Source organism: Blennius ocellaris (genome assembly GCF_963422515.1).
Source record: "Blennius ocellaris genome assembly, chromosome: 14".
Lineage (NCBI taxonomy): Eukaryota > Metazoa > Chordata > Actinopteri > Blenniiformes > Blenniidae > Blennius > Blennius ocellaris.
The window spans coordinates 25,420,758-25,448,559 of NC_137663.1; the positions used below are offsets into that span (position 1 = coordinate 25,420,758).

At 43.1% G+C, this 27,802-nt stretch overlaps 3 protein-coding genes across 4 annotated transcripts; 2 read left to right on the forward strand and 1 right to left on the reverse strand.

Annotated features, from left to right (window-relative positions):
- Positions 1-4,634: 4,634 nt before the first annotated feature.
- On the forward strand, positions 4,635-8,561 carry LOC308139594 (galactosylgalactosylxylosylprotein 3-beta-glucuronosyltransferase 1-like; the record flags this gene model as incomplete). Its single annotated transcript, XM_080509056.1, has 4 exons — positions 4,635-5,057; positions 5,946-6,242; positions 6,935-7,031; positions 7,580-8,561. 3 exons carry the CDS (start codon positions 4,635-4,637, stop codon positions 7,010-7,012), a joined length of 798 nt encoding a protein of 265 aa, XP_080365182.1. The 3' UTR covers positions 7,013-7,031; positions 7,580-8,561.
- Positions 8,562-8,957: 396 nt separating this feature from the next.
- Positions 8,958-18,313, forward strand: ei24 (EI24 autophagy associated transmembrane protein). The gene is given in 12 exon segments (XM_080508590.1): positions 8,958-9,078; positions 10,001-10,137; positions 12,982-13,032; positions 13,034-13,128; positions 13,982-14,041; positions 14,880-14,947; positions 15,046-15,170; positions 15,947-16,066; positions 16,176-16,287; positions 16,372-16,483; positions 16,838-16,912; positions 17,004-18,313. Coding segments are annotated over 11 exon segments (1,023 nt in total). The 5' UTR covers positions 8,958-9,078; positions 10,001-10,095; the 3' UTR covers positions 17,167-18,313.
- Positions 18,314-19,716: 1,403 nt separating this feature from the next.
- LOC308139236 (galactosylgalactosylxylosylprotein 3-beta-glucuronosyltransferase 1-like) lies at positions 19,717-27,802 on the reverse strand. 2 transcript variants are annotated; one of them, XM_080508600.1, is made up of 5 exons: positions 27,730-27,802; positions 24,661-24,795; positions 23,112-23,569; positions 21,936-22,232; positions 19,717-21,558 (listed from the first exon to the last, which is right to left on the reverse strand). In XM_080508600.1, the coding sequence occupies exons 2-5, from the start codon at positions 24,770-24,772 to the stop codon at positions 21,484-21,486; spliced, it is 942 nt and encodes a 313-aa protein (XP_080364726.1). In that variant the 5' UTR covers positions 24,773-24,795; positions 27,730-27,802; the 3' UTR covers positions 19,717-21,483. The 2 variants fall into 2 exon arrangements, with proteins under 2 accessions (XP_080364726.1, XP_080364725.1); XM_080508599.1 differs by lacking the exon at positions 27,730-27,802 and having other exon boundaries at positions 24,661-24,826.

The following is a 27,802-nucleotide window of genomic DNA, read 5'->3' on the forward strand; positions in this document are numbered from 1 at the left end:
CAAGTCGGTGCTCTCTCCACCAACCAGATGAACTAGTGATGAGAATAAGGAGAGCAATCGGGGATTTTCTCCATCAGTGGTGAAAATCTGTCATGTAGGATTGACGTAATCCTTAAAAGCCTCTAAACTGAAATTCTGATCTGTACCCCAGACCTTTTGTGCATCTTGGGGTGTTAAATTTGCGTACTGATTTTCGTAGCGCTTGGTCAAACGTGATGCCGCGGTTTAACCTAAGTTTTGTAGGGGGTGCTGTTGAGCCATTTTGCCAGTCACACCTGTATCTCCCTCCCAAAATATAAAATGCACCAGGTTTGATGTGTTTGCTATATTTGTCAACTTTTCGTGTACATTTAGGTCCTCATAAATAAAAACCTTGGTGCTCGGACCCTAAATAGAGCTAAGCATGACACAGCTGGCCCACGTGTCAGCTAAACATCCTCAATCCTTTGAAAATAAATCATCCTTAAGGCACTGGTGTTAAAAGAACAACATTGTTGTCAATCAATCACAGTTCATAAGTATAGCACTTTACAACGACACCAGTGAAGACCAAACTGATTCACAGAAAGATAAAATGAGTCTGGTTGGAAGACGAGCTGCTGCATTCTGCAGCAATTACAACCAGTGACCTGCAGTCAGGGCATGCCGTGCCTACCCCAGGCTGAATTCATATATTTTATTTATTATTTTTTCAATTTCAGGTAGCTTACAGTACCTATAGGTTTGAAAGTATCAGCATTTTGTGCTTTCCATAGACCAAATGACTCAACATGACTATTCCCTGGTATGGCAGAGAGGCTGCACAAGTCAATCACTCCTGCTCTGTGAAGGACACGCCCTCTCGCGAATGCCACACCCTCTCGCGAATGCCACACCCTCTCGCGAAGGCTATATCCTCTCCCGAAGTTCACAAATTCTCCCGAAGGCCATATCCTCTCCAGAAGGCACACTGGCACTCTGCCTTTTCCGGTCATATCCAGTATATCCAGCATATCCAGGTACGCTGCCTTTGTACATAACTGTGCTATGCTAAATGCTACATGTCTGTTTACATTGCATGAGTGAATTGACAGAGCGCTGCTTTGCTCTCTCGCGAGTTGGGGGGGGGGGGTATGACAGGTAGGATGATCGCGCTAGAGACGATAGACATTTTCACAACTTTCTTTTTTTTTTTTTTATAATATTTGTATTGTATTTTCAAACAAATGACAAACACAATTGCTCACATACAGCACTATATACATTTGTCTAGATTAAGATACTTCTCAATTCTTGACAGTAACCACATAAGGTATCAGCTCAAAACACAGACATCCCAGTACAAGAAGATGAACAGGTTGTACACAAAGCATATCACGCTGACCTCGGGAATCCCCGCAAAAGCGTTGATGATACAGTAGGACCAACATGTTGTAAATAAAGATCCCAGACTCTGTAAAATGCATTCAATCTTGAGTGAGACATACAGGTAATTAGTTCACTTGGAATGCAGTCCCTGATTATATTGTGCCATGATCTTAAAGTTGGGGCAGACTCACCAATCCAAAAGGATAGGATATTTTTCCTAGCAGCAAAGGTCAGTACAGTACACAGTACATTTACAATGCTGGACCAATATTGCTGCAATTTAACACAAAACCAGATGCAGTGAACATAACTACCCATCTCAGATTTACATTTCCAGCACAGTGGTGAAACGTTGGGGTCCATTTTGTTCTCAATGGCAGGTGTTATATGGATACGGTGCACAATTCTGAGCTGTATTGACCTGGTCCGATTGCACACAGAAATATTCATGGCATTGGACCAAACCTTTTGCCACTCGAATTCGCTGATGGTGATTTTTAAATCCCTCTCCCATGCTTGCCCTGTGGGCTGTGATGATAGAGGTGAGTTTAAGTTCAGGGCTCTGTAAAAGATTGTGACATGCTTCCTATCTATGGAGAGAGAGAGCGCTTTTTCAACATGTGAGGTGGTGTTATTGGTTTTTAATGTGGTGTTTTTAATTATAAAGTCCCGAATCACAACTTTCTTTTGAGGAAAAACGCCAGCTTTTGAAAGATGGGAGAGCAACGCTTGAGCCACTCAACCTTCAGCAAAGGAAAATTATTTGTATTTTCATGCAAATTCGGCTTACAGAGGCGCCGCAATAGTGGTGTCAGCATTGCAGACAGCTCTGCCGTGCGAGTTGATTTGTTTTTCTCCGCATTTCTGTGTTTCCAACATAAAAAACGGATGCGCTGCCATGTCGTGAGATAGATCTTGTTGGGAGAGCCTGGAGACTGCCATTGAATCATTGTTTAAGTTTCTTTAATGGCGTTTTACCATCTTGATTTTGGTAGATTAACACTTGCTGCAATGCATCATGGGAGTTGGGCTAGCGGTGTTTAAAATGTCTTTATTTTAGGCTTGTTAGTGTTGGTAATGTTTGTGTTGTTGTGTGTGTTTGTGGTGCTTAGCTCGATTTAGTTTAATATTTCAAAGTTGGCAACTCTTTGGGGTTTTGTGTGTCATGTCTTCCTGCCATGGTCTTCCTGTTTGTTGTGTCAAAATACAAGCCTCTGCTGGTTGCAATTGGTATGAAGGGAAAAGCACATTTTTATTTGATAATGTTACATAAGTCCCCTTCTCTAGGACTTGACATGAATTCAGTTCTCGGTCAAAGACAACTCCCAAGGCCCTGACTGCCTCACGGACTGGGCCCATGACTCTGGATTGAATCTCGGGGACATCCACAAAACCAAAAACAACAAATTCAGACTCGGTCTCATTTATATGGAGAAAATTCTGTGCCATTCATTATTTAGCATCTGAAAGGCAGCTATGGAGCGAGTCAAGTGCAGAGGCAGAATGTGGGAGCGCCAGGAAATAGACCTGGACATCATCGGCGTAAAGGTGAAATGACAATACTGGGCAATACTGACCCCAAGTGGCAGCATGTGAAGTGAAACCAGGACCGGGTCAAGAATAGATCTTGGTGGCTCCCCAGATGACAGTGGGGCAGAGGAGGAGGAATAGTCATCGGCCAACACGACAAAGCTCCGGTCAGTCAGGTAGGACCTGAACCACTGCAGGACCGAGGACCGTGTCCCGAACACCAACATGTTCAGGCAGCCGGAAGAAGAGAACGGCGCCGTCCACGGCGTCAAACGTCGCAGTCAGGTCAAGCAACATCAGAAGCGCTGGTTTCTTTGCGTCCAAAAACAGCAGGATGTCATTGTGCACTTTAAGAAGAACTGACTTCATACTGTGACGTGAGCTGAAGCCTGATTGAAATTTAATAAAAAAGAAAGGAGTTTCTGTATTTGCATTAAAAAATAATCCCCAACCACACTCAAAGTCCTCTAAAGGTTTATAAATACAGTCGTTCAGACAGGTCTATGCTTCGTGACTGGAGGGGTCGGACTGATCTTTCTGACGGTGTGCCATATCACATGTTCTGTCTTGCAGATCGTGGCTCGACTCAGACAGGATGCTGTCGGTGATGAAAATGAAAAGCATCTATAAAATTTTGTTGATGATTGTGCCAGTTATACTGCTCCTTCACGTTACTGGCCACGACACCATTGCGTCTCTGCTTGGTAAAGGACAAGGTAACGTTTTGTCATAATTGTAGGAAATCGACATCGGCAAGTTCTGACCTGTCACATGTTCAAAATGTGTACTATACTTGCTGCTAATCATCTAATAGTTGTACAGAATAAATAAGCAAAAACACAACTGAACAAGAGCAATTAGGTTGGATCACATTCAAAATATAATGTTCCATGGCCTAATATCTCCCTGTGGTGAAAGTTATGACAAAAAAAGTGCAGTAGTTTTGACTTAATCTTGCTAAAAAAAAACATCCAGGCGGACAAACAAATGTATGCTGATGATTTTATCAAGTCCTTGGTGGTTGTAATTACCTAACATGGCTTTAAAAAAATTTAATAAAAACATTTTAAAAAGCTAAAATCTACTCAAACAAATTTTTTTTTACAAAATATAGTTATACTTTATTTACGTTCTTTATATCTCCCATTACAAAACGATTAGAATAATATCAATATCAACCATGAATCAAAATCCTTTTGGAAAGGAAGACTCTCAGAAATCCAAATTTAAATCCTTCCACAGATTGCGGGACATGGAGGGGAGAAAAAAAAAGTCTTCAAAATAAAATTGTGAAGATCTATCAAACATAAAATCATTGGCCAGTGATTTGCAGGTCCTCGGACAGCAATGCATATTAAACCGTATCGTCCATAAATAAACATAATTGGCTCTTCAATCCACAATAGACCCGTTTCACATGACATCAACGTTCAATGGGTGAATACAGGGTGTCAGACAGTGCTCAACAAAACTAATCGTACTTTCTAAAAGAGCTTTAGCTATCGATTGACGATAACGTTGTCGCCAGCCAGCGGTGTAGTGGAGGTTATGCGTGGGTCAAGATTACACCGACTAATCTTCTGTGAATTTCCCGTAGAGGCTCCCCTCACGTTCAACGCTCAGCTTTTGTACCTTCCCACGTTGAGCACAGCTGCAGAATGTGTGTCTGTATCTGACATCACACGGGGGCTCATTGTCTTTTTTTTTTTCTTGTTTTATCTCCCTGAATAGATATCGGTGCCAGAGGCATTTTGACTATGAAGAATTTCTTCCCAGGGGGGAACAAGGTCATCATTAATTATGTCCACGTTCGGCCCCCGCCCTGGTCCGACAGCCTGCCCTCGATCTACGTCATCACTCCGACATACTACCGACAGGTGCAGAAGGCGGAATTGACACGCATGTCCAACACTCTGCTCCACGTGGCCAACCTGCACTGGATCGTGGTCGAAGACGCCGACAAGAAGACCAGCTTGGTCCGTCGCCTCCTCAACAACACGGGGCTGAACTACACCCACCTCAACGTGCATATAACTAAGAAGCTTACTTCCAAGGGCAGCGGCCAGAGAAACGTGGGCTTGAAGTGGCTCCGGGACACGTTCAGCGTGAATGACAGCCGTCCTGGAGTCGTCTACTTTGCAGACGACGACAACACGTACAGTCTGGAGCTGTTCGACGAGGTGAGGCGATTGTACCGGGGCGCAGCACCACCCTGTGGGTTCTCGGCACAAACTCTCACGCTCTCGGCTAGTTTAACGTCAATGCTCACTGTCGTCGTTTCCAGCGCCATCGCGCCCCCATGCTATACCTCGTCTCTTTCCGACAGCCTGGAATGTTTGTACAACACTGTGCAATCGAGATCCTGCCTCTGCAGGATCAGTGATCAGTTTTAATCTCATGAGATTAAAACAAAATCCCTCGGAGAGAGAAGTTGTTGCCAAGTTTGGACCCAAAATAAAGTTCCATGACGAGAGAGTGTATTCTCTATTTTTTTGTTTTTATTCATTCCGTTTGTTACTCTTGTTTATTTCTCTTTTTGCACATGTTTGGAAATAAATACATACATTTTTTTTTTTAAAGTATCATGAAACTGTCACAGTGAATGTTTAAAAAAAAAAATGTAGCGAGCAACAAATATTTCACTGGAGATGCTAACTTATGCTGGCGACGGAATTAAATTCTTTTTAAAGCTTACGTGATTGTTGTACAAGCTTCAGTAGGAAAACTCATTTTGGCAGAACAAAATGAAGTGATATAAAACAAAGGTAAAGTTTTGGCAGTTTGACATAAAGGCAGGAATGGATGGGACAACCAGAGAGTTGATGGAGACGCTGAAGAGACTCTCATTTTGTTGAGAGATGGAATATTGGAGAGGAGAAGGAGGAGGAGGAGGAGGATGATACTCCATAGTTGCATAGAGTCAGATTGACAAAGATAATTAAGAGACAGGAAGTAGGGATGCGTTGGCTCCTGAAAAATCTCACCTTCACCCCTTAAACCCCCGAAAACCTTTCCTTCACTGGATTCAACGCAACTTGTATTTATTATATCCCTGTTTTCCCTTTCAGATGCGCTACACTAAAAAAGTATCCGTGTGGCCCGTGGCCTTTGCGGGTGGTGTGCGATTTGAGGCCCCCAAAGTCAACGCCTTGGGCAAAGTGTCTGGCTGGGATGTTAAATATGCCCCGAATCGACCCTTTGCCACTGACATGGCGGGATTTGCGGTGAACCTGCAGCTCATTCTGTCCAAACCTGCTGTTGACTTCAAGCTGTACGGGGTACCATCGGGACATCAGGAGACCAGGTTCTTAGAGGCTCTGGTCACTCTGAGCGACCTGGAGCCCAAAGCTAAGAACTGCACCAAGGTGAGAAAGGGAAGGTTGGAGTAGATAACATTTGTTCTTAAGAGTGACTGAAGGTGCAGCGTGTAGAAGTGGTTACAGAGTCGGTCAATCTGGGGATGGTTGATTAACAAACACATTTATGTAAATATACACTGCCAAAAGTAAAATCTAGGCAAGATGTAATTTCTTAAATTAAGTGAAAAATTACTTGTTTTTGACTAATAAGTCATTTCTGCTTAAAACAAAATTGTCCGCTAGGATTATTATTCTAGTTTTAAGATGATTATTATTTTATTTTCTTATTAGCTAGAATGGTCTTGGCGTTGAGCATTAAAAACTAGTCATAAGTACTATTTGGCTTAAAACAAACATTTTTTTCTCATTTTAAGACGACTGACCAGCAATCAAAGGACCTGAACGGGCATTTCATAAGTCCAATCTTCTTATTTTAACATTTGAAAATAATAACACATGAAAATAATACTTGTTTTCAGTCCAAAAATTCTGTTTTCAAGACACTGGGTCATATGGGGCTAGAATCATTTTCTTGTTTTTGAAAACCTTGTCATTTTAAGTATCAGTTTTCTTGTTTTAGTATATTTTTTTTCGTAGTTTTTTTCGGAGGAAGTTTTGCAGTGTATAGGATCTGTGTATTGGACTCGACTCGTATGGACTATTTTTCTGCTTGTATCTGATTTCTTCTGACACCACAGGTTTTAGTGTGGCACACTCGTGCTGCAGCGCCGAGTATTTCCTATGGTGCTTTTGGAAACCCTTCCATTGAGACTTGACACACTGAACCTGACCAAGGTAATAACACATTTAGAAATGTCTTTGGAGCTTGACTGCATGAAGACACATTTTATTGCTTTTAGGGGGCGGAGCTTCCTCAGCTCATATGTGCTGTAATGATAAATCTCACCTGAAATGTTTTAATCTATGTTTTGCTAAAACTTTGGATCAATCTGCATTCTTACCAGGCTATGAGGGCATTGTGACATAGGAGGAAATGCTGTCACTGTGCATCTACTCGCACACGTGCAGAAGAACTATTTACCTCGGCCGTGGTGCGCGTGCGCAGTAGCAGCGTTTCCGCCATCGACACCGTGACGGAGCCTGAGCGTTTCCAAAAAGTTGCATTTTCCCCCCGTTTCCATAGAGATGAAGTCGGAGCATTTTCATAAAGTTCCCCCAATGGGAGCCGTACACAAAAGTTGCATTTTCAGTGACTCTGAGCTGTTGTGTAAACGGACACCCAAAATGGAACAAAACTTTTCTGTTTTCATTTAAACGCTGCTTCATAATCCTGATTAGTGACCTTAGTGTTTTTTTCTTTAACCTTGTTTTTTTTTTTTCAGAAGAAGAAATGGTCATCTGGATTGTGTCGGAATTCAAAAGCGCCTCATTGCAGTTACTGCTCCAGAACAGCGCACTCAGGACTCGGCTGCCCATCTGATCATCAACCAGCCATAAATACCTACATGTCAACTTGCTGCTGATCTATAACCTTGGCTGACTTTCAGAAGCTGCCTGCATCAAATTGAAAACCTGGACAATTTTTAACAAAATGGCAACCAGAGCACTTGTCGTAGTTCTACCGCTATGTAGATTTCTTGCAGTGTGATGAGCTATAAATCTCCAATCACTGTGCTCAGACCTCAATTACCATCAACCTTATCGGGCAGGATACCATAAATTATACATTTGCCATTGTTTCCCACTTAACCTCAACTATCATGAGTGAGACATTTACAAGGCACATCACTTCAGAAAATCAAATTTTTTTCATGATACACGCATGCCTGCACATTACACATTATTGGAGTCTATTTACACGGTCTTTAACAAAGTAAGTCTAGAAAATGAAACTGTGAAAACACTCAAATTAAAAAAAAATATTTGAAGGAATATTCCATTCAGGGTTAAGTCACAAAAAGATGGTTTTTAAAAAAATATATTATTGTGATTGTTATGTGTTATTGTCACCATTGTTCTTGTTGTTGTACGTAGTTCATGAACAAAAATGGGGGAAAAGAAAATCTGAAAACCTGTTTACATTTAAACTCAGCCTCTTGGCTTTTTCTTATTTACATGCTAAATAAAATATTGCTTGTGTAACACAAATGCTCTGATCTGTCTGCATACGGGCACTTTACCCCAGTCAGACTACTAAGTAAGCACTTTACTATTTAAAGAAGGTTTTTTAGGAAGAATTATTATATCATCTTTGACTTTCTTTTTCCTGTCATTTTTATACATTTTTAACCTTGCATGTTTTCTGTGGGCCAACTGATGGAAATTAACCTTGTGCTAAATATGGAATATTTCCAGAAACCTCGTGGAGAGATAGCGTGTTCATTAATATGGACTGTCCCATCAAAATAAATAAAATGAAATGAAATGAGTGAAATAAACGCAAATGTTTTCTGACACGAAAAATGCAAAAATGATGCATCTTCACTTGTAATTATTGCCGGGTATAGATGGAAACTGGGATTAGGTCCAGTGCCCTGTGAAAGACGCATGTCGGGGGCGGGGCGGGGGATAAAAAAAAAAAAAAGAAAAAAAAATGTATATATATAAATCTAATTTGAATGTCATTTTGAGAAAGGGATAAATAAATACATAACTATTTTGGGGGGATTTAGTGAACCTTCTTAATAGACAGGCATTACTGTTACCTTACGGTGGACTCCATTTCCCATAATGCTCCGCGGTCGGAGCTTGCGCCATATGTTTTGCTCGGCCCTGCTGCTGTTAGTGTCTGGGGCAGTTTGTTGTTTGTTGTTGTTGTGACATTACCGGGACAGAAAGACGAATTTACCGAGCTGTGACAACCCCGGGCCTGTCGCATGAGGTAAGAAAGACACCGCGGCCATCCGAGGTTTGTCTCTCCGCGTGTTGAGGCGGTGTCTGAAGCCGAAACGCAACACTTTACACGAGTTGCTGAGCGTCGCTAGTTAGCTAGCCACACACATGCCGTCGAGCTAACAGCAGAACAAAAACAAACCCCCAAAAAAGTCAAGAGATTACGAGGGCAGACACATCCCGCTGGACACGACAGCGACTTGGTATTTAGGCTTTAAATCAGCGACACTTGAGAGGAAACCAGCTAACCCAGACTGGAAGCTATCATGTGAGCTAACGTCCACTTATCAAAATAGTCTCTTTTAAGAAACACAGGCTGAATAAACGACACCGAGACACAGTCAGAGATTTAATAATACTTATTAAACACATAAATAATGCAGATGATGAGGCTCCCTCTGTTCGCTAATGACACAGCAGTGTGTAATAAAAGTATTTTATAACAAAACAGTAAACAATCATGTGTGAGTCAGCAATATTGCTGAAGTGTCTCTATGTGGGAAGTTGTCATTGCAAGGTAATATCTTTTGTGTGTATAATAATAACAGTGATGAATAATTGAAGCTTTCTGAGATTCCTACCACGCCTGGGGGAAATGATCAATGTAATGATCAATAAAAGTGACGTGAACTCTGGGATGTATTGTACAGGTTAGAAAATGATACCACACATCTAAATCTAAATGGCTTTACATTGTGAAGTTGGAGCGATCATGATCTGTAGATCTAGGGTGGGCAGTTTTTATTTTGTTTTTTTTTAATCTTCCAAGAGGCCTTGTGAAAAATTAGAACTACTGTGACGGGCCGAATTATGAGCCGACTTCATTTTAGCTTGAAGGAAGTATCTCTTAACATAAAGAAGTTTGTTCCATGAGTTCAATGAGCTATCCTTGCCCGGTCTGGTGCCTCCAGGTTCCTGGGTGAGCTCCTTCCTGCCATGAGAGCGGACCACCAGGTCACCAGCCCCCCCTCCTTCTGCAGTTGATGGATCTGCAGCTGGTCCAGAGATGACAGACAGCGTCAGGGCCTTCCTCCGCAATGTTGCGACGGTAAGCAAGCAGACACTTGTGGGTTTCTACAAAATAGTTGTTGTCAAAGATTTTATTGACATGCTGAAGCTTTTTTTTTCAGTATGTACACAGTATGTTCCAGAAACCTGCAGGCCCTTTATAGTCGGGCTAATGGCCAGGTCATGTTTAGATCAAATGAGGACAAACACAATGAAATAGATATTGATTATGTGTTATTTCAATCCAGTATCCAGAGGTTGTAAACTGTGATATTCAAGTTGCCTTAAATCGGTATCTGAGATAAATTTGGTAGCTATTTCTGTTAGGATTGAGCTGTGTTTACTATATTTTCTCCTTCGTACTTGCTTTATAGTTTTAGATTTAAAAATACGTCTGTGGAAAAATATTCTTAGCTCCATAAAGAACTTTCGAGCTGGCCACACATTTTTTTCTTCTGCGCTATTTGACTCATTTAAGATGCAAAAAATGGTCCAACGATGTGCCTGGGGCTCCAGCAGCAGTGCAAAGTATCCTGAGAGGATAAAAAACAAAGTTTACTTTATCCCATTTCTGAAACCAAAACAAAACCTGGATAGTTGTGATCGACTCCTTCCAGTTCACTTGCATCCAGCTGCGAAACGGCAGCCCAGCCAAAGGTCAGAAGAGAGAGACCTTCAGCCGTGTCTTAATGTCCTTCGACACATTTTGAAATGTGGAAGACTAAACAAGACTAAAGACACCTGTCCACCCCACAGTCAGTCAGACTCCAGCTGCTACCATGGGCAAGACCAAGGAGCCGTCAAAAGACACCGTAGACCAAATTGTTGACCTCCACAGGGCGAGAAAAGGCTTCGGGGCAACTGCCAAGCAGCTTAGTGAAAATAGATCAACTGTTGGAGCGATGGTTAGAAACTGGAAGAGGCTAAAGAGGACTCCCTCCTTATGTGCAAGTACACTATTACTATTGGTATTATTATTATTATAAGTATACTATTACTATTGGTATTATTATTATTATTATTACTGATATATATATATATATATATATATATATATAATTTTATTGCTACCAATATTGTTATTGTTATATTATTGCTACCATTATTAGTAGTACTATACACAAGTATTGTACACTATTTCACACTGTTATTATCTGTATTATTGTTATTATTATTATATAATGCCTACTTCTAATGGCTCTGCCACTGCACCTTACTATTTATTTATCTTGCGTTTATCTCCTGCTTATTTCTAAGTGCCCATGTTCCGTTCTGTGTTTTACTTTATGTCTTTTTATATTTTTTACTTTTATTACTATTCTATTGTATTTTATAATGTTCGTGTACCAGATTGCTGCAACAAGACAATTTCCTTTGGGGATGAATAAAGGAATTATCTATCTATCTATCTATCTATCTATCTATCTATCTATCTATCTATCTATCTATCTATCTATCTATCTATCTATCTATCTATCTATCTATCTATCTATCTATCTATCTATCTATCTATCTATCTATCTATCTATCTATCTATCTATCTATCTATGTGCAGCAAGAAAATACAATATATTATTTCAAAACCACACAATGTGATTTCCTGAATTAAAAAAAAAAAAAAGTATATATATATATATATATAAAAATTCTGTCTCTCACGTTGGAAATACACCTACGATGTACATTTCAGACCCCTCCATTATTTCTATGTGGGAGAACTTGCAAAATGGCAGGCAGGGTGTTTCAAATGCTTATGTTCCTCAGTGTGTCTGCCCATCGTTGAGTTTCTGCTTTATCGACTCATGTTGCATATGTCCTGCAGTGTTTGTTTATATATATTTAGGTGCACGTAATGTGAACCCTTCCGTCACGAGCCTTCATTTGAAAAACAGAAACGTCAACAAAACACAAAGGGCTTCTGTGTGTGATCTTCCCAAAAAGTACATTTTACATTTGCGGTTGACCAGGCTGTAATTAAGTACATCCAGTTAAAGTGACGCACGGGCTGAGGTCCTGCGAGGTGTTTGAGGAACAGCAGGTTCCGTGTCTGTTTGTTCAGAACAAACGAGGACTATTGAACTTCAACGTCACTGTTAATCAGCTCAGCCTGAACTCGACCCGCCTGTCCTCCGACGGCACGAAGTCAACATTTCCAATCTTCAGAGAGATTTGTTTTAGTGGTTTGTTTTTTTTTTTTTCTTTCCCCCCTCAGCTTATCTGCTTCTTCAAACAGTCTTCCATATTAGAGCTCACGGGATCCTTCTTGACCACACCCACCCCACCCAGAGAGAGAGAGAGAGAGAGAGAGAGAGAGAGAGAGAGAGAGAGAGGAGGAGGAGAGAGAGAGAGAGGAGAGTGAGAGAGAGAGAAGAGAGAGGAGAGAGAGAGAGAGAGAGAGAGAGAGAGAGAGAGAGAGAGAGAGAGAGAGAAGAGAGAGAGAGAGAGAGAGAGAAGAGAGAGAGAGAGAGAGAGAGAGAGAGAGAGAGGAGAGAGAGAGAGAGAGAGAGAGAGAGAGAGAGAGAGAGAGAGAGAGAGAGAGAGAGAGAGAGAAGAGAGAGAGAGAGAGAGAGAGAGAGAGAGAGAGAGAGAGAGAGAGAGAGAGAGAGAACTTTGTGGCATAAACAGTTTGTTCCACTGTTGATAGAGGCTGTTCATTTGATTCGTTAGTAATTGCAGTTTATTATTATTATTATTATTATTTTTATTATTATTATGTTATTGGAAGGGGGGCCCCAAAATAAAATCCTGCTTAGGGCCCCCACTTTGGCCACGGGCGGCCCTGACTGTGTGATGTACTGTGCAATGGCAATAAAGAACGTCTAAGTCTATATTAAACTGCGTGTGACGAGTTCTCAACCACGTCCCGTCTGCCCTCTTACTCCAGGGGATCAAGGACTCCATATTGGGGATCGGAACGATCTCCAAGCTGGACGCCCCGCATCCAGCAGAAAAGGGAGGAGCAGCGGAGGAGAAGGGCCAGCGGGGCCTTGGCACAGAGACGGGCACAGAGTGAGGAACGCAAACCAGACAAGTAGGCCGGGGGATGGACGCTGCTACGCTTTCTCACCGAGTCCGAGATGTGCCGAGTCGTTCCTAATGTGCCGGTAGATCCTGAATGGAAAGCCTCTCCACGCTGCAGGATGAGCGTCCAGTGATGATTTAACAGAAAACATTTCCCACAAAATCCACATTGTACATTTAAGTTTCTGCTAGTCAGCGTTGAGCTTTGTTTGAAAAACAAAACAAACAAAAAAAAACCACACACACACACTTCCATCAGCGCTTCTTTCCAGCACTTAAATCCTTCAATTTGTTTTTTTTTTCCGCAATACATTGTTAAAGTCCTTTCATACTGCTGGTCTGCACAAAATGTAGGTTTCTTATACTCAGTCCTCTGTGCAACAAAGAGCTGGGGGACCGCCGGTGTATGCTGGGTGACACACACACACACACACACACACACACACACACACACACACACACACACACACACACACACACACACACGCACACACGCTTGCTGTTAATGAGTGTATGAGTCATACTTTAATCATAATTAGCATATAGCATCGCCGGTGTGTGAGCCCCAAAACCACTTAGCATGTCAGACAACTCGGTGCATCCTTACTTTTATAGTATAATAACATTATTAATGTCTTAAGTTACACAATAAAAAAAAAAATCAGATGTTTAGTTCTGGATCTCCTGAAGTCCCGATCTCTGCTCATTCCCGCTATGCGCCGAAACGCCACGGCTTCTCCTGCCGTCAGTCACGACTTGGTCTGACTCTGGGAGAAGAAGAAACGCCGCGTTGAAGCGGAGCGCGAGTTCCCGGTCAGCGTTCGGCCGCCATGCTCAGTGTGGTTCTCCCTCCTCTCTCACAGTGAACCCAAAGTAGCCAGCAGGATCGTCCAGTGCTGTGCCTGGAACGGAGGAGTCTTCTGGTGAGACACTTCATTTCATTATTTATTTCATCCATTTAAAACAACGCAACAGCAGGCATTTCATATGAATGAAAAGGAGCAGAAAGAAGTAAAACGTATGTCTGCCCCTTATCGACACAAAATCGTTTACAGTTCCAGTTCATTCACATGCAGCGTCTTTTTCCAAAACATCAAACACAAAATAAATAAATAAGGTTGATCTGCTACTCCGCGGTGTCGTATTTCTGTAACATTGATAATTTAACAAGTTTCTTAAATACATCAATGGATTTAGAAGTTTTAGTTTTACAATCAAGACCGACTCCTTCCATTGAGATGCATTTTTCCATTACGGCCGATTGAAACCTGGGTTTTGTAAAAAACCTCAGTTCCTTTCAGTTCGTATCTACTTTTTCTCTTGGGGAATCTGTTTTGCAATTTGTTCGGTAAAATTTCCAGATGAGCTTTAAACGTGCTTTTTAGAAGGGTTGTACTCCACTAAATCTTTAAATTTCAGTGTTTTTAGTCGTCTAAATAAAGGATCAGTATGGTCTCTGTAACCACTTCCACTAGCGACTCTAATCGCTCTTTTCTGTCGAAGAAAAATTGGATTTATGTATGTTTTACAGGCATTTCCCCACACTTCAATATAATAGGTCAGATATGGAACAATCAATGAGTTATACAACAAAAACAAAGCACTCTTATTTAGAGAACTTTTAAGTGAAGCCCATGATGTTGTCCAATTTTCTTAAATCACCGTTGTTATCTTCTGAGCTCGATGCTCGGGGTTGAAAACAGTTTCCAGTATGACGTTTCGTTTGAGGAGTTAAGTGTATCACCTCTCCACGTCTCTGCAGCTCAGCCTGTTTCTCTTCTACCGGGTGTTCATCCCACTGCTGCAGACTCTCACCGCCAAAATCATCGGTACGTATCTGGCACGGAGTTGAGGGAGCACAGAGGAGTCCTCCCACATCGAGTCGGAACAACAGAGCTGCTTGTTTGTTTGTTTTTTTCTGCCGCAGGTGACCCCTCCCTCCACGGCAGTGTGTGGTCCTGGCTGGAGTTCCTCCTGACCTCCGTATTCAGCGCGCTCTGGGTGCTCCCCCTCTTCGTCCTCAGCAAGATAGTCAACGCCATCTGGTTCCAGGTGAGGCCCCCCCCCCGTCCCGTCCTGTTACACGACAAAAAGCATTGTTTTCAGGAAAGTTTTGTGTTTCCATGTCAATGTTTTGGAAATGATGTCTGTTTACAGCAGTGGTTCTCCATTATTTTCTGTCATGCCCCCCCTAGAGGACAGAATTTTTTTCAGGCCCCCCCCCTGAATTGTACGACCATTGAGAACCTGATAATATTTATTTATTTATCTGTATAAACCACTGTATGAGTTGCTGGTACCAGCATTCTGCATACAATCGCCTAATTATCAAAATAAATTAATAAAATGAGCTGGGGGCCCTTTTTTAATTGTCTTTAAGCCTCATGCCCCACCTGACGCCCCCCCAGGGGGGCTCGGCCCACCATTTGAGAAGCACTGGTTTACAGTAAAGGCTGAGGGGTAGAAAAAAAATGTAGTTTTCACGTTTGGCCACTTGAGGGTGCTGTTGGTTAGTTTTGTAATGAAAACATGCAATTCACCCTCTGAACAGCACATTTGGCATCAGACGGTGCCGTACTGGCCACAACAGTTTTTCTATGTACACATGAGGCCTATTTCTCCCAAATATTGTTCACAAAGGTGTCTTACCCTGTTGTGGCTGCCATTTTCCTCGCTCTGCGACACATCTCCTTCACATGGCGCTGATCAGGCCTGTGGAAATGTCGATCCACTCCTCTTCGATCTTCAGACCTCCGGAAATTACTCTCTTGGCATGCCACGACCACAACGACTGAGTATCTGGATATCCGGGTGTGTCTCTGTTGCAGGACATAGCCGACCTGGCTTTCGAAGTGTCCGGCTGTAAAGCGCAGCCTTTCCCCAGCGTCAGCAAGATCATCGCAGACATGCTGTTCAACCTCCTCCTCCAGGCACTCTTCCTCATTCAGGTGCGGATATCACACTTCTCGGGCGACCTTTGTTTCAGTTAAAACACTACGCCCTCTCTCCTCATCTATGTCAAAAGTAATGGCTGTGTGTGTGTGTGTGGTCCTGCAGGGTATGATTGTGAGCCTCTTCCCCATCGACGCCATCGGACAGATGGTCAGCCTCCTGCACATGTCTCTGCTCTACTCCCTGTACTGCTTCGAGTATCGCTGGTTCAACCACGGTGAGTCACGCCGCCGCCGCCGCCGCGTCGGCCCGAATCCTCGGGCTCGCCGCGTGACGCCGCGGGACTCTTGGTTCCTTTCAGGCATCGAGATGCACCAGCGGCTTTCCAACATCGAGAGGAACTGGCCTTACTACTTCGGCTTTGGTTTACCGATGGCTCTGCTGACCGCCCTGCCGTCCTCGTACATCATCAGGTGAACGTTGTCCTCGCGCTCCACACACACACACACACACACACTTTCTTTACACAGTGATGTTAAACAGGAGGCAAAATGATTTTTAGGAGGTGATTCAGGCGGCTCTTTAAATTGCTTTTCTTTTTAACGTAAAAGACAAGTTACACTTTGACGAGGTTCACAAACGCTGTGTTAATAAAGGAGATTAATTTGATCCAGTCATCCCCAAGGTTCAGGTCTTGTGGAGCAGAAGAGATGTAAACAAGTGTGACGGTATCGCAGTTGAATTCAGACTTAAAAGAAAAGTGAGAACAATCCACCAGAGAGTCGCCTTCCAACTCTCTGTCACGTTTCTTCATTCTCCCTGCGCAGCGGCTGCTTGTTCTCCATCCTGTTCCCGCTGTTCATCATCAGCGCCAACGAGGCCAAGACGCCCACCAAGCTGTAGTGAGTGTCAAACCAACACGCCGCCGCCACAAACGCACGCTTTCAATCTGCCCCCCGCGCCGCTCACCCCGTCACGTCTCTCCCCTTCCAGCCACTTCCAGCTGCGCCTCTTCTCCCTCGTCGTCCTGATCAGCAACAAGCTTTTCCACAAGACGGTCCACCTGCAGTCGTCCCTCACCTCGTCCGCCTCGTCCGAGAGGCTGGCCTCGCCGCACACCTCCCCCGCCCGCCACAGACTGCCGCCGGCGCAGTGATGGAAGGGGGCTGCCCTCATCGGAGATGAAGTAGGTTCAGGAAGAAAGGGTTTACATGTTTGTTTGTTTGTTTGTTTGTTGTATTTAAGGGAAAAAAAAAAAGAAAAAAAAATCTGATCTCGGGCTCCTTTTCATTGGCCGGACACCTTCGGTGTGCCTCACGCTCAAAACACGTTATATACTCGGCTCCGGACTTCCTGTTTCCTTTCACGGTTTCATTTTCATTTTTTTTTTTTGTATAATGTGCCATTTGAGTGACTCTCCTTTCCCAGCACACAACAGATCATGTCGTTTAACATGGAATTTTTTGAGAAGGATTTCTTTGTTGTTGATTTTTTTTTTTTTTTTTTTTTTACTTTGACGCGAGCAAAGCACGGTCGAGCTTTGCCGGCCGTACGCGTGTCGGGACGTGTTCCACGGTGTGCCGTCCGTGCAGAAACCAGGAGCAGTGCTGCTGGTTCCAGTGGCGTTTTCAGTAGGTTTTACAAAAGCTGCTCCCCAAAAAAAACAAAAAAACAACCCCTAAAAGATGATCAAAGTGTCGCTCGGTGTCTCACCCCCTCCCCCCAAATGGAAAAAAAGTCCCTCCCCTGTCCGATGTTGCTTCCGACACGCCGGCGAGGGTAAAAAAAAAAAAGCTGCCGAAGCCCTTTTCAGTGTGACGGCGGAGACGACACTGCCAAACTGCTGCATCCACGTTGTGTTTGTTTCACTTCAACCACGACACCGCCGGCCTGAGAGGAAGGAGTCAGACGGCAAACGCCTTCACGTCCTAACAAACGGGTGATCAGCCTCCACCTGCTTGCTACCCCCCACCCCCCCTGCCAGCTCATGCAAAAAGAAGTGATCCCTCCCCTCCCTCTCCCTCCCCCCCCAAAAGAGGATTGGATGTTTGGGGTTTTGTTTTCCTGTGATGTATATAATGTTAATACCTCCTGAATGTTCAGTCACAAGCCTTCCACACAGCAAAGCCCCCCGGACCCCCAAACTCTCGTCTCACGCCTCAGAATCCTGCGGCTGTGGACCACTTTTTGGACCGGCGTGCAATTTATTGTAAGAAGAGAATAGTCTTTGTGCAGACTGATATCTGTGAGTGAGGTTTTGTAAAAGTAATACGTCTAATTTCAATAAAATTGGTCAGTATTCAGTATTTTATCACTTGTTTCGGTGTTTTTCCAGCTGTCGCATTGGATGTGCCGTGAAAAGAAAGAAAGGGAAGAAAGAAAAAAAAAGGCCATTTCTTGCTCATAAAACATAAAATAGGATTTGTTGGTTCGCTGCAACCAGCGGCTATGGAGCCACATGTGACTCTTTAGCTGCTCGGTGGCGGCTCTCTGAAATATATATTTCTTTTTTTCATTTTTCATTTGCAGTCCGAAATGATTTTCAAAAATAGGAGAAAAAAGAACAGTCAAACAAAAATGATTTTGAAAAAAAACCCCAAAATAATAATAATGTGTTTGTATATATATATATATATATATATATATATATATAAATAAACAAAATAATAATAATGTATGTGTGTATATATATATATATATATATTCAGGGCAGTAAAAAAATGTAAAATGGTAAAAAACATTTTTTTTAAGACAAATGGCTAATAGGCTAAATTGGTAACATGCATGGAATAAATCTAAACTAAAAAATGTGATAGACTCTCTAAATTGTAGCAATGAAATGGTTATAATGGTCATAAAGGTTGAAGACCCCTGATTTAAACTGAGGGGAATGTAAACATTGACATTCAATCTGTGTTCTCAGTCAAATGAGATCTTTCATGTGAGATTGTGTGCAAGGTAGGTGAAGCCAGTGGGGAACAGTCAGGCCACGTTCACATGTATGGATATTTAATGGCTATTTCCCTCTCTACCTTTAAAAAAAAAACAAAAAAAAAGTAAAGTGACGCACACAAACAGCTGGTTCAGAGCTGCTATGAGCAGCCAGCCCTGTAGGGGGCAGTGTAGCAAGAAGCATGAAGCCATGATAGCCAATCAGAATCCTGGCAAAAAAAAAACAGGATACCACGAATTGTGATGTAAATCTCCACCTTGCCACCTTTAGATGCAAACAGAGACTCGGATTTTATCCAGATCTTCACTGTGGCCAGAGTTTTCAGGAATCACCGTTTGTGGTGAGTCGTAGCTCTGTTTATGTGTAAATGCGAGGCCCAAATGCAGAGAAATATCACTATTGTAATGGTGAGTATTGTAATATTAATAGTATATAAATACTAATGGGAAATATAAGTGTAATTGTTGGTGTTGCATAAACTGTGTATCTACTTGTACAGCTATAATATGATATAATGTGTTTACTGTTAACTCTGCTGGTCCAATTGTCGCTGTAACATGACAGATGGCGCCATGTCATTTGCCACCGGGATCTGTTACGAGTTCGAGCCCACACTCGATGCTGGTATCGGTGTATACACATAGTATTTATTATTATTATTTATTATTTTATATGACTATTTTGAACATAAATAGGGCAAAATGAGATATCATTATTACAACCACCACCATCAACACAAATAACGACAACATGACATGTAAAAAACTTTATTTACAATTTGCCCCACAATTTATAACTATTATATAGATATTTCTAAATGTGTCTAAAGTATGGGGGCAGTGTTCGAGCAAAAAAAATTTTTTTCAATGAGTATGGAGAGTTGCTCATATGTGAAAAAAATCATCTATCAAAGTGAAACCATCTGCAAAAGTCGTCTCAAAATTTGCCTGTCTGTAATTAGGTTTTCAATCGTGTTAAAAAACAACAAAAACCAAACTGCTCACCAGTGTTACGCTGGCTCGGTGGCTGCAAACTGTGGAATGGATTTCCTGACTCATTACTCTGCGTCTCATTGAGACCCGCCTCCGTTCAGGAAATCCATTCCACAGTTTGCAGCCAGCGACCAGAGCAGCTGGCAGGGAAACGCTTGTGGAGTCATTTCACGAATTGGAAATCTGTGTCGGATCTTAAATTACCGATCTGTGAATCACATTGGCATCGGGATCCGATACCGATACTGGATTGGATCGTCTGTGAGGCTACAGCGTCACTATAACTGAAGCAAATGAATAGAAACAATAATCCAGTGACCAGGCTGTAATAATTAGTTTACCCAAAGACCCGTTTTGTTACTACCACATTAGTGCGAAAGTAAATATTAGTGAATGTGGTGTCACGCTGATCACTCGTGACGCACATTCCCATATCCTGTCAGTGGGACAGGGATTTTAACAAAGTTTATTTTAAGATGCTAGCTGATTGCTTCCCATGGCTAAGCTCGTCTCCACCCTAGCCCACAATGACACGTATGCTCAAAATGTTCTCGTGAGTCACTGTGCTGCTACTGTACTTCCTGGGGTACAGGTCAGCGGAGCAGCCAGAAGGAATGAGCCTGTGAGCCCGAACTCGGGGCAGAGAAGCCTCCCCCTCGCTCGACAGCTTCGAATCCTGTCAAGTCTGAAGTGCAGTGAAAATAATACAGCCAATTGTGAAGCCACCCGAACATGTCAATTTTCCAACTATGAATGTCTTTGTACATATTGACAACTCTTAGTCTTAGATGAGCAATTTTTTTTTTTTTTTTTTTTAATTTACATAATTACTGACCTATTCAGGTTCACGTTGATAAATTCTTTTACACACAGACGGATCTCAGTTCGGGTAGACAGCCAACTCTCCATACACATTGACAAGTAGCTTTGCTACGGTAATGCCCCCGTACTAAAGGCTCCTACACACTGTGCTATTTTGACATTCCTATAAATTCACAGACCGCCACACTGCAGGACATAAACTAAGCCGAGAAATGGAGTTTGCTGTGTGCAGGGTGAGAGGGTGAGGTGGGTTGACGTGATTGCGCAAGAACAACATGTCACAAACATAAATATGAACTGAAAACTGAACTTTGGAGAGAAAGAGAAAATGGAGAAGGAGGAGAAAATGGACACGGCTCAGAGTGAGAAGCCAAGTTGAGATGGTGATTTTGCAAAGGGAGCTCGACGTAGGTACCTACGAGGTAGGTACGAGCATTTACCGTTTCGGTCTCTAACAAAACACACGACATGCAAACGACAAAACAAACGGACCCGGGTCACAGCAGCAGCCACCTTCACCCCACACGTCGGACACCGTCTGAATTTGATTGCAGGCTGTCTTTCGTCAAACACCACGACAATGGCCGTCCTTGAAAGTGTCTCACTGTGTGACGTAGGACCACCAGTTTAGTCCAAAAATGCCCCCCCCCCCCCAAAAACTTTCACAGTGTGCAGGGGGCTTAATGCCTGGATCCGGTCCAGTGTGTCAAGTCTCAATGTTGGGGTCTCCTTGAGATTTAAAAGCAGGTGGTTTTGTAGTGCGAGTGTGCCATACTAAAACCTGCGGGTAAGAAGAAAAAGCAGATTCAAGTAGAGTAACAGCCAATATGAATACAGTCAAATGCCAACACAGTATGTATACAGAGCATTTAAGATGAGCTTTTGGCCCATAAGAGGCACTTTTAGGTTCACTGTGTAGTATTGTCTTTGAAAATTAGTCTAAAAATGATCCAAACCTTTGAATCGAGTGTGGGGGGGGGGGGGGGGGGGACAAATCTGGTCAGTCAATCACCAGATTGACTGACTCTCTGGGAATATGTTGCCTCACCAGTGTTAAGTGTTAAGTAACCACTTCTACAGACTGCACCTTCAACGACTCAAAGAACAAATACTGTTTTTCACGACATGTAAATCACGCTCAAAACCTTCTTTTCTTACCTTGGTGCAGTTGTCAGCTTTGGGCTCCAGGTCGTTGATAGTGACCAGATCCTGTAAAAATCTGGTCTCCTGTTGCCCCGTTCCTACATTGTACACTCTGAAATTTGCCTTGGATTTGGACAGAAGCAGCTTCAGATTCACAGCAAAACCCGCCATGTCGATGGCAAAGGGTCGAGTTCCAGCGTATCTCGTCTCCCAGCCGTACACTTTGCCCAAGGCGTTGACTTTGATGGACTGGTAGCGCATAGCTCCCGTAAAACCCACGGGCCACACGGACACCTTTTCAGTATAGCGCATCTGAAAAGTAAAACGGAGACAGAAATACAAGTGATTTATTTAATATAAGTTCGATTTCATCAACTACCGCAAAAGACAAAGGAAGGAATGAGGAGGCAGATACTTTACTACACCGACGTGTTCGGCAGATGAATTTTGTTTGGACATTCATCATGGTCAAAGTTCTAATAATAGCAGTAAATCACAGTAAATACAAGATTACTGCAAGTGTAACATAGAAATATGGTTGGTACAGCATAATCCATAAACGATGAACTTGACTCTCGTCTCAACTCTGACCATTCTTCTTCATCGTCTGCCTCCTCATCCTCACTGCCGCTCGATGTGCCTCTACAGGATAAACGCCATTTCTAGAACCCCATCATCCACACAGCACAGTGTTTTAGGAGTCGGGAAAGCGGGTTTGTTTTAAGAATGAGTTCCAGAGTGTAGACGCCGCCTCTGCTTTGACTTGTGGACGAGCAAGGTGCACATTTGCTGCAAGCGATGATGTCCAACGCTGCGACCCAACACCCTGAGAAAGCCGACTGACCGAACAATGTGTCCCACATCTGGGCTGCTAAAAGTTGTTGGAAATAGAGGCGAGGTTATAGCGTGGGCGTGTGACGACTCTGGAAACGGCAGTACTGAGCATCGATTGTAACATTGCCGGGACTCGGAGAAGAGACATCTGAGATGAAGTCGGAACAGCTGCTGTGCAAGTCTGTTCCCCACCGAGACAGACGGAGAGCTGACTTGCCACAAAGCACCCAACAATAAACTGTAATCACTTAGTTTGTGAACGTCTGCTTAAGCGGACAATAAAGGTCAAGGAACCAGTGTGGTGGGGAGAGTTGAGAACCCACAGGGTGGTGCTGCGTCCCGTTACAATCGCCTCACCTCGTCGAACAGCTGCAGACTGTACGTGTTGTCGTCGTCTCCAAAGAAGACGACTCCATGATGGCTGTCATTTAATCTGAACGTATCCCGGAGCCACTTCAAGGCCACGTTTCTCTGCCTGCTGCCTCTGGAAGTTATCTTCTCGACCACGTGCACGTTGAGGTGGGTGTAGTTCAGCCCCGTGCTGTTCAGGAGGTTTCCAACCAAACTGGTCTTGTTGTCGGCGTCTTCGACCACGATCCAGTGCAGGTTGGCCACGTGGAGCAGAGTGTTGGACATGCGTGTGAGGTCCGCCTTCTGCACCACTCGGGTGTATGTCGGAGTGATGACGTAGATCGTGGGCAGGCTGTGGGACCAGGGCGGGGGCCGAACGTAGACATTATTAGTGCAGTGCTCCTTGTTCCTCTCCTGAGGATGGGGGACAGTCCTGAGAGCTACCATCTCTCTGGTACCGATATCTATTCAGGAAAAAGATGAATGAACAACCGTGTGAGCAGCCTCAAAGCGCTTTGCATCATTCATCACATTCACAGTCAGTACAGCCTGCGGCCATATAAGGCGCCGTCACTCCACTGAAAACAGTTTGGTGTTCAGTGTCTTGCCTAAGGACACCATGTCATGTGAACAGCTGGAGATGGGAATCAAACCCGCAGCAGTCCGATTGGGAGACGAGCGCTCTACCAACCGAGCCATGCCACCCCTTATCACTTATGAGGGTTCTGTTTACACACGACACCAGTGTCTGGATCCACTGCAACCCTGACTTTTGAATTCCAGCTCCCAAGGTGGAATTTTTCTTGAACGCTCGCAACTCCGCCCTGAGACAGCCAGTGGCTATGGAGCGCTGTTGCTGCACATGCGCACCTCCGCCGTGGTAAATAGGTCCTCTGCTTATGCATTGTTAAAGACATGGCGGCCTCCGTGGTGCCATGACTTCGTCCGATTCGTCATCAGTCCATACGACTGTTGCGTACTCTCTATTTTGTTAACGTTTATCGCGTATTGTTCCCTGCACTCATACAGTACATGTGTGATTTCGTTCCCAAAACGAGCAACAGCGCCCCCTCCTGTCCTGGCATGCTAACTACATTGTTGTCAGTCAGTCTGTCGCTGTCGCGTAATTGCAAAAAATGTCTTTGACAGACAAGTCGCGGTCACTAGAAATGTGGTCGTGTAAAGAGGGGGCCATATATCTATCATTGTGTTAAACATCCCGCTGCTGCACACTGATCGAAATCACTGGCCAATGATTTTATGTACTGTATATCTTAAACTCTTCAGAATTTTACTTTGAAGCGTATTTTTCTGTACCTATCCCACAACCTGTGGAACTGTTTACATTTTTACTCCTGAGATGGTCATCCTCTCTAAAAGGCTTTTGATTCACGGTCAACAATATCGATATTATCCTAATCTTTTTGGAACTGGAGATATAAAAAAACCTGAACAAGGCACCTCAAAAGGCTTTTACATTATCACACATGAACGGCAACAAATGCAGAATAATGACAAATACAATGAAGGATGGCGGAAAAAAAAAAAACGTTACCTCGTCTTGCGCCAAAGAAAGGTGCGATGGTGGTGTGGTAAGAAACTGGGAGGAGCAGTGTGACTGGCACAACAATCAACAAGATTAGAAAGAACCGCTTCTTGTTGAACATCCTGTCTTGAGTCGTGCCACGATCTGTAAGACAAACAACACGCGACATGGCACACAGTCAGAAAGACCAGCCGGAACCTCCCAGTCACAAAGTCTGAAATGATTCTAAACCTTTGGAGGTCTTCTTTGAGTGTGGTCTTCGGAGCTATTTTCATGTACATCCACGAAGTTGGTCTGGTCACATCACAATGAAGAGTTACGTCCATCCCAAGGTTTGAACTATGAATTAATTTACCTTTAACTTAAGTAACTTAAGTGTTTTCATTCAAAAATTGCTGAATTTGTGCATTTGACAAAGTGTGCTGGCAAAGAGAGCGTGCAACTGTTTCCATTACGTCTCCAACCAAATGCTTCCAACACTTCAAGGGACCTTCCAGAGCAGGCCTGTGACGATAAACATGTTTTTGCAGTACAATATCTTGTGTTACAACATTTTTGAGACCAAATTTACCACAAATGTAATGATAATACACACACTAATGCTAGTATACGCTTTCAAATGCAATTAAGGTTTATTTCTCATTTTTTACCATTGTAACTGGAATTACAAGAACTTTTAAAATCATTTAAATAAAAAAAAAAAATTAGAAAACTGCACTTGAACACATCTGTACTTGAACGTCACAACCACAAACGATAAAATGGACCTGTCACTGTTAAGAAAACAAATCATATCCTTTATAAAGCCATGCACACACCCAGAACATTAAATAATATTGAATAACCGGACCTCCCAGCTGGCATCTCATCCAGCCTATTTCGAGGTGAGAGACGACGAAACCATTTCCTCGTACAGGAAACTGTAAAAACTGGCTTTTGAGGAACTCAACAGCTCGTCTTAATAAACCAAATAGCATTTGTTCAGTGACGTCGTAGAGAGGAGAGGGTGAGGCAATGACATCTTTTTCAGCAAACTTGCGTGTTGCCCATCCACACCTCAAAGCAGAGGTGATGTTGTCGCTTGTCCTTCCTCTCGAACTCACGTTCCAAGAAACCGATTTCCAGGTTCCTGAATTCTGCGCCGTGTGACCGATCGGCCCCCCCAAAAAAACCCAAAATGATTCCGTTGCATGAAACGGCGTTACCGTGTGGACAGGGTCTAAGAGACCGCTGCTCAAATCAATTACAATCAGTGAGCGAAGAGCAGATTCACTTACTTCGGTCTCACCCCATGTCTATCTATCTGTTTGTACATATACATCTCTCGCTTATGACACGACGACTATGGACTCAATTGAAGGTCTTATCAGGAATCGCACTTGTACAACAGGTTTTGTTTGTACTGTTTGATGAAGGAATGCTTTGATTTTCTGTGTCTGTTCCCGTTTGGATCCTCTGAGTAGTCCACTGACAGCATTTTGTCAGTGGACACTGTTTGTTGCTTTGGCTCTGGGAGTGGCAATAGAACTGGCCCCAAGTGACACTCTCTCTCTGATCTGAACCGGCTTTCAAGAAGGTGAAAACAACATTCAGCAGTCTGACTCAAAGGTACAAAGAGAGCGTAGGGAATCAAATAAGGTCAGTAAAACTATAGAAGCACTTAACAAAACAAAACAAAAAAAATTCCACAAAAGCTACTTTAAACTCAGTTAAACTTTTTGTATGTAACTTCATTGTAAAGGTATGAAATTAGCTTTATGGGGAAAAATTACATTTTTCTAATTTTTATCTAAATGAAAGGAATTTTGCCAAATATCCTTTTGGTGAAATATGCATATGTAGATTTCGCAAAGCATCGACATTTTACGTCATTAAGTAAAATTCTTCAACTAAAACACCTGGTTTCTTCTTCCTATGAACACAAAATAGGAACGCAGCCACTCTTTCTCATCCTCATCAGTGGAAGTTTGATGTAACTGATCTTATTTGAGGACAAGATAACTCTGAGGATCGCATTTTATTTAATTTTTCTGTAATCAAGCAATTATCCAAAATGTTTGTTTAAAAAAGGCCAACAGAAAATAACAAGAGAACCAGTTTGGCACTCCCTCTCTCCTCTTCATGATCTTGTTGCGCTTTATTGTGTAATCAGAAGGAGAGAATCACCCCAAGGCAGGATGGAATGGAGTGAAGACCCAGAATAACATGATTCTGATCACTTTTTTGGAAGAAGAACGTCATTTATCCTGAACCCTGGCCAGACCCACCCTGAAACCCCTTGAAACCCCTTGAAACCTTTGACGCTGGCGTCATGTGTTCACTGGTTATCTGGGTGGAGGAGGAGCAGACGTGGAAACACCACCAACAGTGTTCGTCACTCAGTGGGGTTCAGTCAGAGTTCGAATTACGGGGGAGCTAAGGGGAGCTGGGCTCCCCTGAAAGCCTAATTTGAAAAATTTAGGGGGAGCTCTAAAAACACTGGCAATACCTATTCTACAAACTTGAGAGGTCTGATCGTAAAATAGGGCTCCCCCGAAAGCCACGTTGTAATTCGAACCCTGGGTTCAGTGCTCGTCCAGTTTCACCGGCCATGAAGCAGAATGAGCCTCCCTGGCAGTGATTCACTCCTGGGACGGATCAATGAGGCTTTTTAACTGACTTGCTTTGGCAAGTCGCTAAACGTTTGGTCCAAAAGACGGACGTCTTCAGGCAACTCGTCAAACCTTGACAAGAAATGATCCCGAATCTTCATAAAGTGTCAGCGTTTGAGACGGAGATCCTTCTTTATTTTAGATGCAACTTGTGGAAACCAGATCCAACTCCTCCACCTCTCAAAGAAGTGTCACGCAGAGAAGTAATATTAATAATATAGTGTAAACCACACTATTCTGACCCCCCGATAGTCAACAGTTTTCAGGGATACACTTTGATCGGAATCACAGTTTTCTGTCGTTCAACCACACAAACAGTCTAATTTAACTCCCTTCGGCATGAAAAGTCCTCTGCGCAGTCAGAAAACAGACACTTCTGTTTGTCAGTGCTCCAAAGACAAAGAAAATTAAATCAAAGAGTTCAGACCTTAACAGCAAAAACGAAGCTCCTCAACATCCACTCCTGCTCAGGTCGAGCTCCTGCTTGGTTTCCCCCTCAG

Coding starts and splice junctions, on each gene's coding strand:
- LOC308139236 (XM_080508599.1), bottom strand. CDS start 24,820: ATGTCGCGTGTTGTTTGTCTTACAGATCGTGGCACGACTCAAGACAGG. Junction 23,570..24,660: donor TTTCTTTGGCGCAAGACGAG/GTAACGTTTTTT, acceptor TTTCCTGAATAG/ATATCGGTACCAGAGAGATG. Junction 21,559..21,935: donor AAGCTGACAACTGCACCAAG/GTAAGAAAAGAA, acceptor TCTTACCCGCAG/GTTTTAGTATGGCACACTCG.